The 22,073-nt window shown below is 41.9% G+C and overlaps 1 protein-coding gene across 3 annotated transcripts in view; it reads left to right on the top strand.

Moving 5' to 3' along the window:
• Window positions 1-2,855: 2,855 nt before the first annotated feature.
• rtel1 (regulator of telomere elongation helicase 1) overlaps window positions 2,856-22,073 on the top strand; it is a 90,731-nt gene continuing 71,513 nt past the window's right edge. Inside the window, exons 1-6 of one of the 3 annotated variants that reach the window (XM_049581646.1) lie at window positions 2,856-3,940; window positions 15,278-15,476; window positions 18,061-18,154; window positions 18,742-18,823; window positions 19,872-19,932; window positions 21,542-21,617. In XM_049581646.1, the coding sequence (XP_049437603.1) occupies window positions 3,839-3,940; window positions 15,278-15,476; window positions 18,061-18,154; window positions 18,742-18,823; window positions 19,872-19,932; window positions 21,542-21,617 (614 nt within the window). In that variant the 5' untranslated portion in view covers window positions 2,856-3,838. Of the gene's footprint in view, window positions 3,941-12,399; window positions 12,989-15,277; window positions 15,477-18,060; window positions 18,155-18,741; window positions 18,824-19,871; window positions 19,933-21,541; window positions 21,618-22,073 lie in introns of those variants that run through there. The other 2 variants (XM_049581645.1, XM_049581647.1) reach the window with 2 other exon arrangements.

Here is a 22,073-nt window from a genome sequence, read left to right on the forward strand (position 1 = left end):
GAACCTAACACAGGAAACACGCCTGAAGATAAAGATTCTCAGCCAGGAAGGGTACAGCTGCCGCCAGATAGCCAGGAAGTGCAGATGCAGTTCTTCAGCAGTTGGATACACTCTGCAGAAATACAGACGAACCAACAGCTTGGAAGACAAACCAAGATCTGGGTGTCCAAGGGTTTCTTCAGCAAGAAATGACCGCATCCTGATCCGCATGTGCAGGCAGAAGCGCCAAATGACATCACAGGAGCTTCAGCAGCAGTGGTCAAACCAAACTGGTGTCCAGTGTTCCACCCGCACTGTACGTGGCCGACTTTTAGATCATGGCTTAAGGTCCTACAAGGCTGTCAAGAAGCCCCTGATCAATGAGAGACAGAGGTTAGCTCGGCGTTGTTGGGCCCAGGCGCACAAGAACTGGACAGCCAGGAATTGGAAGAAGATTTTGTGGTCAGATGAGTCCAGTTTCCAGCTTTATCTTCCTCCTACTAATGTGAGGGTACACAGAAGACCAGGCGAAGCATTATCTCAGCATGTACAGTACCTACTGTCAAGCATGGTGGAGGCAGTATCATGGTTTGGGGATGCATGAGTGCTGCTGGTGTTGGTCATCTCACTGTCTGTGATGGCACGTTGAACTCTACCAAGTATTGTGAAACCCACATGCTCCTTTCTGTGCGTGCACTGTTCCGTCGAGGTAAAAACTGGATGTTTCAACAAGATAATGCCCCTTGCCACACATCCAAGGCCAGTAGAACTTGGCTGCAGGAGCACAGTATCCAGGTCTTAGAGTGGCCAGCTCAATCCCCGGCCATGAGCCTCATTGAAAATCTGTGGTGGATTATCAAAAGGTCTGTTTCAAAGCATAAACCAAAGAATTTAGAAGAATTAAAAGCAGTAATTCAAGAAGAATGGGACAAGATTACCCCTCAACAGTGTGAAAGGCTCGTGGGGAACATGCCAGTGCCAGGACTACTAAATATTAATTTGATGATGTGATGGTTTATTTATTTTTTGTTCAGTTTTGAACACATTCTCTGTTATTTGTTGACTTTGATACCGACAATGTTGAGAACTGACATATTGAAACTGTCAAGAATTTAATTTTGTTAGTTTTTCTTGTAAACAATAAACAAAAAAATATAATTTGTATTTGTTTGTATCTGTCTAATGCAGCCACACCTTTTGAAACACAAAAAAGATTTTTCCACAAATATTTCATGATAATATTTGAGATTGTGTAAAATTTTAAGGGTGTCCGAAAACTTTTTTCCACCACTGTACATCAGCTCTTGATTATGGGTGCTATGTGTATGGTGCTGCCTCAAAAACTGTGCTGGCTAGGTTGGACGTCATACAGGCAAAGGCCCTGAGACTCTGCTGTGGAGCCTTTAGAACCTCCCCAATCCCTGCACTAGTTATTGAAATGGGAGAAATGCCCCTATGGTTAAGGCGCATTAAGTTAGGATTACAGTACTGGATAAAAATTAGTAGGAGTGCTCAAACCTTCCCAGCTAGGTGTCTGTTACAAGAGGTGGAAGAAGGCAGGCATGAGCCATATATTGCCAGAATGAATAAGTGGGCAAGGAAACTGGGCATGGAACAGGGTGGCATAGTGGAACAAACAAGCTGGGTATCAATACCACCGTGGGTAATGCAGGACTTAAACATCAAGCTGTGCTTTCTTCAAGACAAGAAAGAAGTGAACATAATACAAGAATATCTCAACTCAGTCAGGGAGGAGAAGCTGATAATATACACAGATGGTTCTAAGGATCCAGAGAGTGGGAAAGCAGGATTTGGGGTGTACGTAGATCAGTTAAGACTCAAGTTTGATCAGCGTATCTCAGATGGAAGTTCTATTTTTACTGCAGAATTACTGGCAATTCTCTGGGCTCTGAGGTGGACTGAGGAAGAAAGACCAAAATCAGTTCTGATTTGCTCGGACTCAGCAGCAGCTCTAATGGCTATAAGAGGAGGTATATCGAAAGCTCGGCCGGATCTTGTTAAAAAATTATTGTATGTATTGTTTCGAGTAGAAAAGAATGGGTGTGAAGTCATGTTTTGTTGGGTTCCTGGACATGCTGGAGTTGAGGGAAATGAAATCACCGATTCTATAGCAAAGGCAACCCTGCAGAAAGAAGTAGTAGACTTGAATATATTTCCAGGAAGAGTGGAACTGAGGGAGAAAATCAAAGAGGGTGTGGAAAAAGAAAGGCAGGAGCTGTGGGAAAAGGAGACTAAAGGAAGGTATTATTTTTCTTTACAGCCTTTGGTTAGAAAAATGAGTTATAGCTCTGGAACTCGAAGTGAATCTGTTAAAATCTGCAGACTGAGGCTTGGGCATTGTGGATTAAATCATTATCTGCATATTATGGGGTAGCATCCTGATGGACTATGTGAATGTGGGCGATCAGAAACAATTAAACATGTTTTTATGGAATGTCAGGTGTATAGAATAGAAAGGAGGTCTTTCTATAAGAAGCTGGCAGAACTGGGTGTGGAGACATTTTCTATTAAAGCTATTTTTGGCCAGAGTGAGAACCACCAGATGATAACAAAAGCAGCCTTACAGTTCCTGCGTGAAGCAGGGCTGTATATGAAGATTTAAATAGACTCTGTCCAGTGGAGGGCAGTGATACGCCAAGTAGCGTCAAAACTGCCGGAAATCGAGAAGAAGAAGAAGAAGAAGAAGTCATTACAATGCGCATGAGCAAAAGAAGACGGTAATATGCTCAGATTCTGCATCAGTTCTTCAAAGTATCACATCATTTCACTCCAACAGCAGGCAGGACATTCTATATTAGGTTCTGCACACAGTCACAAGAATACACAGAAAGAGGAGGCAGGTCACATTTTTTGGTTGCCAGCACATGTAGGGCTGCAAGGAAATGAGAAGGTAGACAAGTTGGCAAAAAGGGCACTGAGAGCAAATAGGGTTGAAATGCAAGTAAGCATTAGTAAGGCAGAAATGAAAAGTGTAATTAAGGGAAAAATTAATCAGAAATGGCAGAGCATGTGGGACAGAGAGAGCAGAGGAAGACACCTGTATCAAATCCAACAAAATGTTAGACCTTCAAGGATTGCTGGCAAAGGCAGGAGAGAGGAGATTGTGATAACAAGACTAAGGATCGGACACAGTGCCTTAAACAAAACGTTAAAAATAATAGGGAAGCATAACTGGTTTGTGTGAGGAGTGTCAGGAGGAGGAATCAGTAGAGCATGTAATTCTGAGGTGCAGGAGGTATGAAACACAGAGGGAGATGATGAGGAGGGGGCTGGTGGATGCAGGAGTAAAGGAAATATCACTAAAAGGATTGTTGGACATGAGTGACAGGTCTCAGCAAAGGATGCTATTAGAATTTTTAAGGAGTACGGGGTTGTTTAATAGGATTTGAGGAGTCAGGATGAGGAGTGAGAGTCAGTGAAGTAGGTTTGTTGTATAGGTGTGTATGCTTGTATATGGGTTGAGCAGAGCCAAAAATCCGTAATGATGGGGGGCGGTAATGCACCAGAGTGATGGATGCCAACCGCCGTAAAATCCGAAGAAGAAGAAGAAGAAGAAGAAGAAGAAGAATGCGCATGAGCACTGGACTGGAATCGGAAAGGTGGCGGCAAGATCAGGCATGTTTCGAGAGTTGGACAGGTCTTAGTCATTGTGCAGTTACTGCGACCAAAGCAAGCAGTAGTAACTGCTCGCTTTACGGCATTTAGACAACTTAAAATTGTTTGACAGTTTACCGAAGCTACGAGGAGTTTTTATAAAGTGCGTCATATTTAGCACAACGGTAACGTTAGTTAGGTGACGAATGCTGCTGCTGCTGCTGGTCGAAGCTAGGAGACAATAATGCCTTCACTAACTCTGAACGGAGTGACAGTGAATTTCCCCTTTCCTCCATATGACTGTCAGAAGGACTACATGAGCAAAGTGATTGAGTGTCTTCAGAAGGTAACGTTAAGTATTGCTGAGAGTTACACCTGTTTTGTAATGTTTCTTAGCTAGACAGTAGTGCAGGGAGTCACTCATTGAAATTGGGGTGACGTTTAAGTTACAGTCGTAAAAAACATAGTTTTTGAAGTGAGAGCTCCGTGCTTTACAGTCCTCTGTGTCAAGGGCGGAAATTCCGTTTTTAATATGTTCAACCTGCATTACCAAGATCAAATTAGTGATGGGCAAAGCAGTTCTTTAGATGTTACTGAATCACTAGAATCAGTTCATTAAAAAGATTCATTGAATAGATTCGTTCTCCGAATCGTTCAGAGCTTGGTGGGAGGAGCCCTGACTGTGTACTGCGTAGTCTGACTCGCTGAACAATTCATGATTCAATTCAGTTCAGTTCACGGCTTCCGGGAGTGCTGAGTCTTATTACTGGCCAGCCTAACATTTTAAGTTTGTTTATCTGGAAACTAAGTCTGTTAAAACAATGGGGAGGTGTGTGATTGTGTTCAGTGGCTTGACTCCTGACTACATTAGCCGTTAGCTCGGAGAAAACAGTCCCTATGAAAGTGTGTCGCTGAGAAGAAATGATTTGAATCACTCAAGGATCGGGGTTACGTCGTTCACGGAGTGATTTGTTCTCCGAGTGATTCGTTCTCCGAGTGATTTGTTCACCAAGTGATGCGTCACGCGGTAGGCAGTCCCTCCCTGCACCCTGGTTGCCTTGTGACTCACGAGTGATTCATCGTTCGCACAGAGCTCAACTGAGCTGAGAAATAAACGAATCAGTTTCAGAAGTGATTCAGTTCAGTACGTTCACTCAATATATTCGTTCTTTTGAACAATTCATTCGCGAATGACACAACACTACATCAAATATGGGTTTTTCTTATTACAAAGACTGAAAATCACGATGAAGATGGTTTCAGTATGAATTTATCTTGTCATCACATATTTATGTGGTCATCCAATAAATGTCTTTCATTTTTATCTCTGCTACAATGCTTCACATGAATATAAATCTCTACATAAATGCAAGTTTGTAGGCAGAATAAATAATAAATCCCTCACTGAACAACCCTATGAAGGCTGCCAGAGAAGTGTTCACTGTAATTATGTTTTTTTTTTTTGTTTTGTTTTTTTTTAATCAAGTCTTGATTTATTTAAAAGATTATGAACAAAATCCCACCATGGCAACCACTTTAAATTAGGGGTCGACCAGTAGTGGATGTTTAAAGGCTGATATAATAACGCTAATTTGGAATAGGAAAAAAAACGGATTAGCATTAGCGGAGTTGTATTACATTTTCAAAATGTGGGTTCTGTGCACTTCAAGTGTATGTAAAAATCCTCCAATCCCCCAACAAGTTTTCTGGATTAAAAAACTACACTGGAGGGGGCGCTGCTGAGCTTTAATGGAGTGGGACGTAGGTTTAGAAGCTCCTGCCGATTTCGTTTAAAATTGTATTTCATCTGCGCTTTTTGGTCACATATTTAGTCTTGTCTTACTCTGCAGTACTTTTTGTTGGGAAGTTTAACTCTGGACTGCGTAAAATGTCTGGAAAGAACTCTAAGACTCGCAATACCATTCAGACACAACTGAGGCCTGGTCTACAAACCACGACCACATCCTCGAGTGAGCCGTTGGCTCCTGCAGAGGCCGCCTTGACGCACGCTAACCCTGAAACCGCTGCCCTCAAGCTCGAGTTGTTGGCCTCGCTGAGGAAAGATATTGCTAATATTTTTAAAAAGGAACTCCAGGATACTCTTGGGGATGCTCTGTCTACTATCAAGCTCGACCTGCAAGCAGTGAAGACACAGCTGGCTAATGATAAAGCTGCTACCGATGCTACCATGTCCATGCTAAAAGGTACGGTCGGAGAGATGGAGCACGCACTCACCGAGTGCTCCGATGACATCGCCGTAATGAAAACTACTATCAAGTGCCTCACAGCTAACGTAGCCAAGCTGGAAAATAAATGTGAAGACTTGGAGTCCAGATCGCGGCGTAACAACATTAGGACAGTGGGAGTACCGGAGGGTCCTGACACCTGCACCACTGCTGCTGTAGCCGCCTTACTGAAGGAAGCGTTTGATCTGGTAAAGGAACTGCTTTTGGACCGGTCTCACCGGACCCTCCAACCCAAACCCAAGCCCAGTGATCATCCACGAGCCATTGTGTGCAGATTTCATTATCACAGTGACTGTGTTGACATTTTGCGCCGCGCTAGAGAGCTCCGACAGATTAAAGTCAGAGGCCTGACCATCTCAGTCTTCCCTGACCACACTGCCAAGATAGGTCAGGCTCGAGCTGCATTCAACGAGGTCAGGCACCAACGTCGTGGCATTGACGGTGCTCAGTATGGTCTGATTCATCCAGTGCAACTTCGCATCACATACAACGGTGTTGAGAAGGACTTTGTTTCAGCGGAGGAAGCCAGCGACTATGTCAAAACCTTGATTTCTGGGTGAGGTCCAATAGCTTTTCAGATCTGTGTTCTATTATTGCTTAGAGTTTGTGGACTCACTAGCCTTAATTCTCTACCTGTGCAGTATTAGGTGGTTTTCTGGTTTGTTGCACTAACTAGGTTAGTGTCACTATTGTTTGTTTATAGCAGGCAATTTTTTCCCGCAATCTTACTGGATACTGTTATATAACAAGGCTATACCATATTTTGTATTTTTGTACTTCAGATCAGATCAACACTACCTCATTTTATGCTCTCTGCATCTATCTGTACAGTACTTAGGGCCTACTGTTATTTGTTAATTGGTATTTTCATGTGCTTTACTGTATCCATCTGACCTATGTGGAAATTTGATTTGTGTTATTAAGGCGGTCATCTTGTTGTTTTTTTGGTATGTTCACCTTTTGATGAAACAATAATTTGTAATGTAATATAACGTGTATATCATTGCGCGCATACTGTTAAATAGTGTGAAGTCGGCGGGAGTTTTTTTTTCTCTCTTACTTTTGTTTGTTCTGCGTAGTCTCCGTGTTGTTCAAACACTTTTGGTTATTGTGGGAAACACTGCTGTCTCCTTTGTTCTGTGGTTATATGGGGACTTTGGGTGTATTTGTGTTTAGGGGTATGTTGGGGGGAGAGTGTCCCGCCTTGGCTCTCTGTGACCATTTGCATTTTTTTTTTTTTTTTTTTTTTATAAATGTAAATGGTTAATGGCAATATAGATCCCAGCAGTGCTGGGTCAGGCACACATCTCAGATTTATTAGTTGGAATATCAGAGGTATGGGTAATCCTGTTAAGAGATCTAAGGTTTTTACACACTTGAAACGTTTAAACTCTGATATAGTATTTTTACAGGAGACTCACCTTCGCATTAAAGATCACCATAGGTTACATTGCCCTTGGGTAAGTCAAGTCTTCCACTCAAACTTTAATTCAAAAGCTAGAGGGGTTACCATTTTAATTAACAAAAAAGTTCAGTTCTCATCCACTGATGTTATCGCTGATAGGAATGGTAGATACCTCATAGTTGCTGGTACCCTAATGCAAAAAAAAAAGGTTTTGTTGGTAAATGTATATGCCCTGAACTTCTTTGATGTTGAATTCGCTAACAGATTGCTGAGTAACATCCCCTTCTTGAATACTCACCTGCTGATCCTCGGAGGGGATCTAAATTTTGTTTTTGACCCAATCTTGGATCGGTCTAATCCTCGTAATCTGACTCAATCTGCTATGTCTAAAACATTCTCTGATTTTATGAAATGGAATGGTCTTATTGATCCGTGGAGATCTCGTAACCCCTCTATTAAAAATTTTTCTTTTTTCTCCCAGGTGCACCATTCATATTCTAGGATTGATTACTTCTTTATTGACAGTACTCTTAATTCATGTGTAAATTCTTCTGACTATTTAGGTATTGTAATATCTGACCATTCACCGTTATTAGATATTCAACTTTCTACCTACAAACGTAGCCCACCACTTTGGAGATTTCAATCAATCAATCAATCAATCAATCAATTTTATTTATAAAGCCCAATATCACAAATCACAATTTGCCTCACAGGGCTTTACAGCATACGACATCCCTCTGTCCTTAAGACCCTCACAGCGGATAAGGAAAAACTCCCCAAAAAAACCCTTTAACGGGGGAAAAAAAAACGGTAGAAACCTCAGGAAGAGCAACTGAGGAGGGATCCCTCTTCCAGGACGGACAGACGTGCAATAGATGTTGTACAGAACAGATCAGCAATCAGCATAATAAATTAACAGTAATCCATATGACACAATGAGAGAGAGAGAGATTGTATTGTAGATTGGTGTATTTTGTATTATATAACATATATTTATATATATATAAATATAAATATATATATATATATTTTTTTTTTTTATAGTTTTCTGACTTACTTTTATTATTGTACTTTATTTGTAAATTTTTAATGTCTTTGGCAATATTGTTAATCTACAGTCATGCCAATAAAGATAATTAGAGAGAGAGAGAGAGAGAGAGGGAGAGAGGGAGAGGGAGGTAATGACAGTAACTTACAACAACATTATTGAAAGTAATAATATTATAGCTATAGTTCTGGCTACTGCGGTACAATATGTTGAAAGTATGTATTAATACCTGGCAGTATACATGTGTGACAATAATCATATGTGTATAATAACAGAAGAAGTATGACTAATGACTAATGATGGCAGCAGCAGCAGGAGGCATCTGGCGGGACCACGGCAGCAGCACAACCACACACGTCACGCTGTCCAGGCACTGCTGCGGTATGAGTTAATCTGAGAGACAGTGGAGCACAAAGGCTCCGGAGAAGAAGCCGAGTTAGTGACATCCAGAATGGCCGAGTTAGCTAGATGCAGTAATAGAATGAGAGAGAGTGAGAGAGAGAGAGAGAGAGAGAGAGAGAGAGAGAGAGAGAGAAAAAGGGGCCCGGTGTATTATAGGGGGTCCTCCGGCAGACTAGGCCTAAGTCAGCCTAACTAAGGGCTGGTACAGGACAAGCCTGAGCCAGCCCTAACTATAAGCTTTATCAAAGAGGATTTAACTCTCTTCTTTTGGCAGACAAAGAATTTTGCGAACTGATTTCAAATTCTATTGATGAGTTCTTGTCTTTCAATCAAAATGACTCCTCTTCATATTCATTGCTATGAGAGACACTTAAATGTTACCTGAGAGGTCAAATTATTTCTTAATCTGCTCTTTCTAATAAAAAGATTAATGCTAGGCTCAGTGAACTAACTTCTGCCGAATATATTCGGCCGAATATTGCAAAAAAAACACACATTCGGTATTCAGTGGAATAAGTTAAAAGCAAGGCCAAATAATAGCGGCGTGTTTTGATAACGCAGTCAAATAGCATGCCCTGACAGGCCGAGTAAAATGTCAGCAGTGTGGCGATCCGCCCGTCACCACACTCATGTTTGCGACAAAAAATAGTTTTGAGCGAGCAAAATAGGCTTAAATTATTCAGCATGCTGTGCGAGCAGCCTACAGATTTCAACCAGCAGCAGAAACGAAAGGCGAATCCCACCGATTGTGGGTTGAACGGGGGTCACAGACACAGACGGTAATGTATTCCTGTCAAATACGGCGGCCATCAGCTTACTGGTGAAGGATAAGTCGGCTCCCATAATATCCTCTTCTTGGCGTGTGGACTGCCCAGAAGTACCTGAACAGCCGAGCCAGCCTAACACAGGTATGTGACGTGTCAGAGGAGAAACGAGCCGGCCCACAAACTTCACCGCACTTTAGGGACTGTTCTTTACTTATGAAGGGGAGGAGGTATTGTATTTATTTATTTTATTTTGATCCCCCCTATGTTAATCACTTATTGATGCTGTTATTGAAGTATGAATAAGTCAATAAGTAATTTATTCCATTGAAATATCATTGATGTATTATAGAAAAGTGATTTATCTTTTTATAAATGACAAAAGGCACATCTGCCTCATTTTTGCTGTGGTATCGTGATACTACTCAGAACCATGATATTTTCATTGGTATCGTACAGTGGGATCCAATTTTGGTACCGTGACAACACTAATCTGGAGGGGGTTCATCTGCAAAAACTAATGAAAAACTAAACAACGATATTTGGTATTCGGTACTAGGTATTCAGCCAAGTGTTTAATATTATTCGGCTTCGGCCACAAATTTTCATTTCGGTGCATCCCTAATCTGAATTTCCTACAGACAACACTAAAATGAATGAATTTCTTCAGAACCTTTTGAATCCTGTCATTGATACTAATACTGCCAGGCATCTGGACTCCCCTCTCTCCCTTGAAGAAGTATCAAATGCAATTAAAGCTATGCAGTCTAACAAAGCCCCAGGCCCTGACGGGTTTACGATTGAACTTTTCAAAACATTTATTGGTAAATTGGTACCGCTACTTTTATTCGTATTCAGTGAATCCATAGAAAGTGGTTGATTACCACCAACTTTGACACAAGCCACTATTGCTCTCCTTCTCAAAAGGGACAAAGGACCAACCTCCTGTGGTTCCTACAGACCATTATCTCTACTTAATGCTGATGTAAAGGTGTTGGCTAAAGTAATTGCATCCCGCTTAGAGAATGTGCCTCCTCATATCCGAAGAGCAAAATGGTTTTATAAAGGGACGTCAGTTGTTTTTTAATACGCGTATACTTTTCAATATAATTTACTCAAAACATTTGGCTGAACTTCCTGAACTTGCTTGAAAAGGCATTTGATAGGGTAGAGTCAATCAATCAATCAATCAGTTTTATTTATAAAGCCCAATATCACAAATCACAGTTTGCCTCACAGGGCTTTACAGCATACGACATCCCTCTGTCCTTAGGACCCTCACAGTGGATAAGGAAAAACTCCCCCAAAAAAAACCCTTTAACGGGGGAAAAAAAACCCGGTAGAAACCTCAGGAAGAGCAACTGAGGAGGGATCCCTCTTCCAGGACGGACAGACGTGCAATAGATGTCGTACAGAACAGATCAACAGAGTGGGAGTACTTGTTTGCAATTTTAAAGAAATTCGGGTTTGGTGATAAGTTTATTTCTTGGATTCACCTCCTTTATTCGTCCCCTAAAGCCAGTGTCCATACTAATGATATTTACTCTGATTATTTTGCCCTTGGACGTGGAAGTCACCAAGGTTGTCCTTTGTCACCTTTGCTCTTTGCCATCGCTATCGAGCCTCTGTCTATTACATTAAGATCTTCCCCCTTATTCAAAGGAATTACCCGTAGTGGAATTGGATATAAATTATTGCTGTATGCGGATTATTTGTTATTGTATATAACCGATCCTACACTTTCTATCCCTGCTGTTTTAAGTATTCTGGAGAACTTCAGCACCTTTTCAGGTTAAAAATTAAATTTGGGGAAAAGTGAGTGCTTTCCCATTAATACTGCAGCATGTCATCTTCAACAGTCAGATTTACCTTTTCAATTTAGTCCATCAGGGTTTAAATACCTAGGTATTAACGTGACTCGTTCTTTATCTAGCCTTGCATCTGCTAATTTCACTCCCCTTATCTCAAAGATTGCATCCAATATTCAAAGATGGGGTAACCTCCCCCTTTCATTAATCGGCAAGATCAGTGTTGTTAAAATGAATATTTTACCAAAATTTCTATTTTTATTCCAGTCAGTTACTCTTTTTCTGCCAAAATATTTTTTTGACTCACTGGATAAGATAATTTGTGCTTTTATTTGGGGTGGGAAATCACCTAGGGTTCGTAAAACTTTACTGCAGAGATGCAGACTTAGTGGAGGACTTGGATTACCTAATTTTCTAACTTACTATTGGGCTGCTCACATCCATAAACTTTGCTACTGGTTAAAATATCCTGGATCCTCTTGGTGTAAATTGGAACTATCATCCTGTATCATCATCATCTATACCTGCTCTACTTTATTCCTCTTTACCTACAAAACCTTCTCTATATACTGATAGTCGAGTGGTTCTTAACACACTCAAGATCTGGTATCAATTTTGAATGTGTGCCTGTTATAGTTGTACCTTTTTATATTGCATAAACGACCAGTAATATGTGTGTTGGTTATGATGAGCTGAGTGGGGGCGTGGGTGGGGGGTTGTTCATTGTTTATTACACTGTACTCTGTAATTTAATTAATTTTTTTCTTCTACATTCTTATCAGAGTGTTTTTGTTTTGTTTTGTTTTTTTGGTTATTTTTGTTTTTATATGTATATGTGACTGTGTACATATGCATATATGTTCTTAAAAAAAAAGAAAGGAAAAGGTCAATTGTATTTCTGTGATTGGAAGTATCGTATTGTATTTTTCAATAAAAATATTTGGGGGGAAAAAAAAAAAATACTACACTGAACTTCTTGTCGGCATGAGGGTGAGTAAATACTCTCTGTATTTTCATTCTGAAGTGGCCATTTCCTGTAAAGCAACATTTACCTTTCTGGAAATTTTACACTTTTCTTTGTTTAGGTTAAGATGCTATTAATAAGCCGATGGCACACTGAAATGTAAGCGGATTCCACCGGCGATACAAACTCAAAATTATACCATTCTCATATGTTTCTAAGAAAACTCCAACCAATCACTGCATTTGGACTGAATGCAATGATTGGTCGGAGTTTTCTCCTGTCCTGTCTGTCTTCCCCACGTGGAGGCCTCCGACAAAAATAACTGCTCGCGTAACATCCCCCCCACACCCTCCACCCCTGAGTCTGTGAGACAACAAATATGCTAGCAACAGGGACACTTGTGGATATAAACTAGCAACCTGAGATGACCATGGATTCGCCTGGAGCTGTCCTGAAGGGAGGACGCCGGCAGCGCTGTGACAGGACGTGGAAGTGGGGGAAGTGCGGAGGGGTTAGCTCTATGCTAACAGCTAACCCCATCAAACCAGCTGTTCCCAGCGGCCTTCTGGTGAAGGTCCACTTGCTGGACACGAAATGGATTACATACGACTGTGGAGATCCACTCACTGAGGAGTGAGGGACTGCTGCGTCCTTGTGTTCACTGAGACGTGGATGAATTGTAACATACCAGACTCCGGTGTTGAGCTAACGGGGCTAACACTACATAGAGCAGACAGGGAGGCTGCATCATCTGGTAAGCTCCGTGGTGTATACACAAACAATTCATGGTGCTGTGATGTGAAGAGGATCTCCCAGTTCTGCTCTCAGGATGTGGAGTTTTTGACTGTGAAATGTCGACCCTTTTCATCTCACTGTTGCGCTATATGTTCTTTCTTGTATGTTACACAAATTGTTTTTAAATGTTTTGTTTCTTTTTGCTTGGGGTATGTGAAATGTCATTTTGTTTTTGTGCTGCGCATAAAAATGACAAAGAAGTTCAGTTCAGTTCATAATGTTGTATATGACAACACAGCATCCAGTCCAAAAATTGTTTTCACACGTGCGAAACTTTTTTGTACGCTTGCTAAGCACAGCCTGCTGGGATGTTTCTATGTATCTACTGGCTAGGGCTCTTTATGACTAAGTACATACAGTACATGAGTGCACAGTAATGAGCAGGTGAAATGTCTGTCTAGCTTACATATGGTGTCTCAAGATTTAGGAAAATATAATTTTATTGAACAGATAAAAGTAAAAAGTCACTTGACATGCTGCTGTTTTGTGCTATGACCTATTTAAGTGCTGGAAGTTTGAATTTACGTGACAACTCCTGAATGCAACACAGGCTCCGCTCCAACTGAGTGTACGTACAGTGCCGTGCTGCACTGCTTTGCGAGCAGCGTGTTTGTCTGTGCGTAACAGCAGCCTGTTGATGGTTATTTACACACGGTCCACAACAATAACTATGTCAGCTAACAAACTGCGCCGGGCTCAGGTCAGGTTTGGTCAGGAAAATGCTCTAGCGTGCTCACCTGTGTGTGTGGCGGAACTCCGCTGTGCGCGATACAGAGAGCAGAGGAGAATTCTTAACGCGTGAGCATGTGGAGACATAAATGACACGATGACATAACACAATAAATAGTAGGCTATATTGTTATGTTATTATATGAAGCGTCCGTCACGCAAAATAATATAGCTCTAGTTTATGAAGAGATAAGATGGAGCCCTCTCCATGCTTTACTCACAAGTGTGTGAATTGACCTGGATATGAAGCGTCCGTAGCATGGTTTGTCTTGGCCAGCAGCCAAAATTTACAAGAATTTGCCAAATTTTAAGATTTTTAGCACACTAAGATAAACAGACGACACACAGACAGCTTTCATTTTAGCTTGTTGTTAACAAGCTGTTTGCTTACTTAACAAGCACGCTGTGGTCACTGGTCATAACAACATGTGCACTCTGACAAGGAGGTTATTTTTTTTTGGCTTTTTAACTCGTGAAGGTTTTACTGCACTTAGAATCACGCTTACCGCTTATATCCAGGTGGACTCCTCACGCCTCCTTTCCCCTGCAGCATCTGCACATGCTGCGCCTGCCGTCTGAGTCTCGCTCTCTCGCTCCCTCTAGCAGCCCCTCCCCTCAGCGAACAGAGAGAGAGAGAGAGCGGGGGAGGTGAGGAAACAGCTTGTTGCGCTGCAGGGAAAAAAAACCCTTTTCAACCATCGGAGCATTTTTTTCACCGATAACGATAGTTTGGAAAACGTCCTATCGGTGCCGATTAATTGGCCAAACCAATTAATCGGTCGACCTCTACTTTAAATGCAGGAAAAACAGACTTCATTGTTTAAAGTGATAGTTCAGGTTTTTGGACATGAAGTTGTGTGAAATGCTGACCATCTGTAGCTCTGATGTGACAGTGTCACTACTGTCAACGAGCCTCCTGCTCTGAGAAATGGCCCGTAGCTTACTGGAGAAAAAGTAGTTCTGAAGATATAAGGGGGACACGTATCCAAAAGGTTTTAAGCTACAAAAAAGTATGCATGTGTTTTGTTAGACTATTTCAATAATTTTAAAACATCCCGCATTATGTCAGACCTTGCTATCAATTGGGACTATTTTCTGGCCAGTATCACTCCGCTGTGCAGGCCCACAAGACAGCACGCGAACAGAAATCAATTAGACAGTTCATCCCCACACCGTGCAGGTGCGCAGGATAGCAACGGCTAACGATAACTTCATTGGCTGTTTCCAACAGAGAACCAGTAGGCTATTATTAGTGAGGAAAAAGATGTATTAGCCCTATATATACCTACTACTACAGCGCGAACACCGGCTCAGGCTCACGACAGATGAGGGGGGAGGATGCAATCTTTTTAAAGTTATAAATGCATTGTGTCGCGTATGATAATTGTGTAAATGTAAGTGTCTGTCTGTTTGGGAAAATTCTTATTCCATGTAACTGCTAATAAGCAAGAAAACACAGAATTTGGGAGAAACACTCTTCAAAGTTGAAACCAGTGTCATGTCTGTCTGTGTGTTTTAGTCACAGAATGGTGTCCTGGAGAGTCCTACAGGTACTGGTAAAACCCTCTGCCTCTTGTGTGCCACCCTTGCCTGGAGAGAACGCCTCAAGGACACCATCTCTGCCCACAAGATAGCAGAGAGGCTAGGTGGAGAGGAGATGTTCCAAAACAGACCCCTGTCATCCTGGGGAACAACTGCTACAGACAGTGACACACTAGGTATGTTCATAACATATCAGCAGACAGCTTAGTGCACTTAAAACATGTTTCAGTGGCTATCTTCTTCAGGACTTCAGTTTTGGGGTGCCCAGTAGCTCAGTAGTTACAGCACACAGCCCATGTATAAAGGCATTGTCCTTGCTGCAGTGGCCGTGGATTGGATTCCAGCCTGCAGCCCTTTGCTGCATGTCATCCCCACTCTCTCCCCTTTGACACTCAAGTCTGTCCTGTCGAATAAAGGCAAAAGCCAAAAAAACCCAGTAAGTTTTGGAACTGTTGAGTATATTCATCACCTGACAACCTCGGTACAGTGTTAGCAACCGTAAGTTACAAATGATAGAGGACAGGAGGACAGACTGCATGCATCAGTACAAGCTGTATACACTGCTCCAAAATATTAAGTGAACACTTAAATCACTCATCAGATTTTGATGAACGAATTATTCAAGTTGAAAATCTTTACTGATGTACATTGTACAATTTGTTGAGAACAAAACAATGTAACAATGATTAATGGAAACCAAAATCATTTACCCATTAATGGCTGGATTCAAAATCACACCGCAAATCAAAGTAAAAAATTGAAATCTTAGGCTGATCCAACTTGTAAACTCACAGTTTGACTCAGTAGTGTGTATGGCCCAGCTTGCCTCTTTGCACTCTCGGCAACTGGGTCTGGGCATGCCCCTGATGAGTCGGCGGACGGCGTCCTGGGGATCTCTTCCCAGACCTGGATCACTGTATTGGTGAGCTCCTGGACGGTCTATGGTCTATTTGTACTTGTTGGCATCGGATGAACCAATACATAACGACCCATAGGTGTTCAATTGGATTTCGGTCAGGAGAATGGGAGGGCCAGTCAATGGCATCAAGGCCTTCGTCATCCAGGACCTGCCTACACAGTCTGGCCACATGTCGCCGGGCATTGTCCTGCACCAGGAGGAACCCAGGGCTCACTGCACCAGCGTAAGGTCTGACAATCACTCTGAGGATTTTGTCCTGGTTAGGGATGGGCATCAATTTTCGATTATCGATGATTGATTGTTAAGGCTTTTGATCGATCACAAATCATTTTGATCGATAGTCGCAGTGTTTCCCCAACAATGCCTGGCATAGGTCCAGCTAGCTGCTGTGCCAACGAGACCCCCTGTCCGGCGATTCGCCGTGCCAACGAGACCCTTACGCCCGGCGAGCACGGTGGCTCGACGGGCCTACGAGACCCCCGCCGTACCTATGCCAGGCAAAAAATCAGAAACAGACGGAGGCTCTCATCGCTCTCCAAAGCCTCGGTGGCTTCACTTGAGGCCTCTGAAAACACTACGCCATTGAAAGACGGAGGTTTTGCTGAAAACTGAAGCCTGTAACTCTGGCTGGCAACGGTTGTAAACACCCAGGGGTGAACTGCGCATGTGCACCATTCTTCTTCTTTGGCCTGGGGGGTTGAAGCTCAAAACTGGGGCAGCTGCACTCTCTTGCGGCGACAGTCTGCACTGCACTCTTTTGTTTTCTCTCTTTTGAAATACTTGCTTATCAATTAATCGATAATTTATCGTTAATTTTTTTGATGATCGAATAATGAATTTTGATTGCTCATCCCTAGTCCTGTTACCAGCAGCAGTCAGGGTATCATTGGCTATGACATGGAGGTCTATGTGACCCTCCAAGGATATGCCTACCCATACCCCCACTGACCCACTGCCAAACCGGTCATGCTGGATGATGTTACAGGCAGCATAACTTTCACCACAGCGTCTCCAAACTCTTTCATGCCTGTCACATGCTCAGTGTGAACCTGCTCTGTGCTCTGTGAAGACAACAGGGTGCCAGTGGTGGACCTGCTAATTCTGGTGTCCTCTGGTGAATGCCAGTTGACCTGAATGGTGCTGGGCTGTTTTCAGACAGTTGGTCAGAAACATGCACACCAGTAGCCTGCTGGAGGTCACTTTGTAGGGCTCTGGCAGTGCTCCTCCTGGTCCTCCTTGCGGAGAGGAGCAGATACCGGTCCTGCTGCTGGGTTGATCGCCCTTCTATGGCCCTGTCCAGCTCTCCTTGTGTAACAGCCGGTCTCCTGACATCTCCTCCATGCTCTTGAGACTGTGCTCGGAGACACCGCAAACCTTCTTGTGACCATACGTATGTATGTCCCATCCTGGAGGAGCTGGACTACCTGTACAACCTGATGCAGGTACCCCCTCATGCTACAAGTAGTGACAAGGACACTAGCAGAGCACAAAACTGGAGAAGAATCAGTCAGGAAGGATAAGGAGAGAGCAACGGACTGTGGCCACCACATGCAAAACCATTCCCTTTTTGGGGTTGTCATGCTTATTCCTCTCCATTGCACCTGTTGTCACTTTTATTTGCACCAGAATAGGAGAAATTGATTTACAATCACCTGTGGTTCCTAAATGGACAGATTGATATCCCTGAAGTTTAACTGATTTGGTGTTATACTGGGACCATTAAGTGGTACTCTTTGGAAACAGCAGCTGCCCTGACTACTACATTACTACGGTATTGCGGTATGTTTCATGTGACTCTAAAAAATACACTGTAATTATTGTGTGTCGTTATTGTATCACAGCCCACTACACCGATCTTCCCAAGATCATCTACGCATCCAGGACACACTCTCAACTCGCACAGGTCATCAATGAGTTAAAGAACACCTCATACAGGTAAGCTGTCATTTCTAAACATTACAAGATGTTAGGAATACTCTTTGATTATGCACAATGACTACTGATGTGTGTGATGACTTGTCAGGTCAGAGACATTTAAACACAGATGAGAGTTAGGTAATTTCTAGTAAACCCATATATCAAGCCCCTTTCACACTGGAAACAGCTGATAGTAGGAATGAGCAGCTAGTAGCAAGAGGGAATCACAAACCTGACAGACACTGTAAAGATGAGCAACTGGGGAGACAAGGAATTGCACGCCCTCCTTGTCCTCGCAAACGAAGAGGCCATCAACCATCAGATGACAGGGACGGTGAAGAACGGGTCAACTTACGAGAGGATCGCCGAAGGACCGACTAGCCGCGGCTTCCCTCCCATGTCACTGTTTACATCACACACTGAGCTACATGTTTTTGTTACTTGCTCATGCCCCCCCTTGCCCCGAAAAGGGCACATTCTGTGTAAACAAAAGTAAGTAAGCGGCATTTTACCGCACTCGCAAAGAAGACTGATTGGGCTTTCCTGCAAATTTGCACAACTCCTATCTAAAAAGGGTTTCAGTGTCTGTCTCTCTGCTGATTCAGGCCAAAGGTGTGTGTGCTGGGATCCAGGGAGCAGCTGTGTATCAACCCGGAAGTGATGCGTCAGGAGAGCAACCATGTCAAGGTGAGCAAACTACAACACTGATTTAATCACGTTGCAAATTTCCAGGGGCATATATATGGTGCCAATGTCAGCTGAGTTATCATCAAGATTCAGACATGCCCACAAATCCTCAAAATTTCTCACAGCTTACTCAGTATGTTCACATGCAGTTAAGTGAGCTGCAGTTATAGCTCAACTGGGCTATTAATTGGACTACTGTCCTTGTTCCAGTATACAAGCACGGGAGCGGAGTCAATGTATTGACCGAAGTATGTCCCACCCAGCTACGATAGGTGGCGATATGCCCCCTTACAGCTTGTTAGTATTGGACCTTTTTCCAGTCAACCTATTACATGACAGGCCAAACAATTGCCATTCCATGTTGTCCTCCCATCCATGTATTTTGAAATATTTAACTCTTTCATCTGACACAGCATGAACTGTGTCTCCTCATATGTCCAAAAATGCACTGCTCTGGATGTTGATTTTGCCATATTGTTAACGGCTTCTTCTTCTGTTATGCATTTAATGCTCTTTGACTTCTGAGGCAAAGCACGGGGTGGAAACTGTGGAGCATGTGTGGAGCGCCTAGGCCAGTTTGGGTCCAGTTGACTGTTTACATGCAAGTTATTAGTGTTAATTCGACTCCTAATCACATTATCTGGGTGTGTTAGTCTAAAATTTGATTTAGTAAGATTTCAGTCAGACCAACATGTTAACATATTTTAAAAGTCCAGTTTTAGTTGGACTAACACAATAAAGCCATTTTCTCTAATGTCATGTAAACTTACTGTCAGTGTTTTCAAACTCAAGTGTGTCTGAGATTTTAAGCAGCAACAATGAGCTGGGAGAATGAGTGGGAATCTGATAAAAGCTCCTTAGTAACTGCTGGGTTTGTATGGATGACCTGATGCAACAGTCTGTACTGGCTAATACATGTGGCTGCTTCTCTTTAAAGAAGACTCAAAAGTTGCAGTTCATGAATTGAGGCTGGAAAGTGGGTTTTGAACCCCTTTGTACAGACTTCAATATATTTCTTGCTTTGGATTCCATTCCATCTGTTTTTCAGGTTCATATGTGCAGAGCAAAAGTTTCCACCAGGTCATGTATCTACTACAACAACACTGAAGGTAATGTTTTCACACTTTTTATTTATTTTTATTATTTATTGTTGTTTGCACTTACAAATATACATTCAGGAAGAAAGAGCAGTAAAAAAAAAAAACAGTTAAATGTGCAGGAAAGATCATAAAGCCCAAAAGGCTCATAAGCGACCCTCCTTTCTTAAACCTATAAATAACTATACTGAAATCTATGGAGTGCTGGCCCAAATTATATTACAGTAAGAGATGTAAGGATAAATTAAACTGTAATACAGAGTTAGAAGTGTGCTCTTCTGCCCAACGATGTTGAAACCTTCTTACAAACAAATTCACAATGATTCTTAAAGCAGAGTTTCTCATCAGTGTTTACACCTAAGAATTTCGCTGATGAAACTTGTGCAAGTGCATTGTTATTGATATAAATTTGACTCTGTCTGCATTGTAATTCTTGTTCTCATTTCTGAAAATAATGAAGTTAGATTTCTTGACATTGAGTGATAACTTGTTTAACTTAAACCAATGGGAAAAATGAACGAGTCCAGCATTTGGTTTGGCAATAAGGGAATCAAAATTCTTGTCAGTGACAAAGAGATTTGTGCCATCAGCGAATAGTATAGGTGACAATAAACTTGATGCATTAGCAAGATCATTATATCAAAAACAGCAAGGGTCCTAGAATGGATCCTTGTGGAACACCACGTTTTAGTACAGCCAGCTGTGATTGATTACCATTAAAAACAACAAATTGCTCTCTGTTGTTTAAGTAATTATCAACCCATTGTAAAACCTGTTTTTTAAAACCATAACATAACATTTTTGATAACAGAATTTCATGATTCATTCGAAAGCCTTTAAAGAAGATGAGTGGGATAAAATCATATCAAGGAGGTTTCCAGAGATATCAGAATTAGGTTATTACAATTCAAAATGTTCCATCAGTTCTACTAGTACCCTTGCAGGCTATTCAGACTTGGTTTAAAAGAAACACCAGACTGTTGGGGGTGTAGCAGTGAGACGTGTGACTTAGTCCACGCACCGTGGTCATGCTCAAAAGTACAGGCCCATTGGATCAGAGTCCATGAGTACATCACAGAGGTTACAGGGGTAGATAATGAGTTTTGTCCTGGAGTATACATACTTAGGTATCCTCAACCCATTGACCACATTGTAAAACCTCTGGCAAATTGGATTCAGAAAGCTTTGAAGGCCCATTATTTCAAGAATGGATCTCAGAAATGGGCAAGAAGGCAGCTTTTGAGAGAATATCTTGTAGCCTAATAAATGAGGTAGAAAAATATAATAATAAATGGGGAATGTTTCTGCATTTCCAACAAAACAGTTGTTTTATACTAAACATGTTTTCCTCACAAATACAACATGCTAACATTAGCTTAAGCCTACAACTTTAAACAATGTATATAATTAGCTTAGCGGCTAATGGACTTTTCCTATTCATATGAAGCCATGATTAATCACACACAAGACTTAAAATGCTATTTTGTGGGGGCCTTATTGTCTTCACAATTTATTGCACAGAGTATGCATCTACACAGAGCCTACACTATAGGTACAGCGTCAATTCGATGCAGAAGTATAAATCCCACTCAAGTCTTGATTTTCATCTTTTCTTCCTTAGAGAAGAGCACTGACAGAGACTTGGTGAATTCTATCCTCGACGTGGAAGACTTGGTCAAATTTGGCAACAAACAGAGGTGTGATTTGTGTATTCATGTTCACTTACTTGTCTGTTTCCATTACCAAATCTCTGTCCTGCTTATTAGAAGTCCAGTGAAACAGCCGATGCATGGTTTTTGCTGAATAGTTGTTTGTGGAGTGTGGGGCGGCAACTAATGTTGATTAATCTGGTGATTATTTTCTCAGTCATCCATTTGGACCATAAAATGTTAGAACATACTGACAGTATCTCAATCTTCAAAAGGACAATTCACCATAAAATCCAAAATACATGTTTTCCTCAAACTTGTAGCGCTGTCTGTCTTTCTCTCAAACTCAGATCGAACTGTAAATCTAGACATTGCTGATCAAATATAAACCAAGATACTGTTACTGTGTTGCCTTTTTCTTGCCTAAAATGTAGTGCTGCACGATTAATCTAATCGCAATCGCGATGTCAGCCTGTGTGATTACATAACTGCATGAAAAGCTGC

The sequence above is a fragment of the Epinephelus fuscoguttatus genome, linkage group LG7, assembly GCF_011397635.1.
Source record: "Epinephelus fuscoguttatus linkage group LG7, E.fuscoguttatus.final_Chr_v1".
NCBI lineage: Eukaryota > Metazoa > Chordata > Actinopteri > Perciformes > Serranidae > Epinephelus > Epinephelus fuscoguttatus.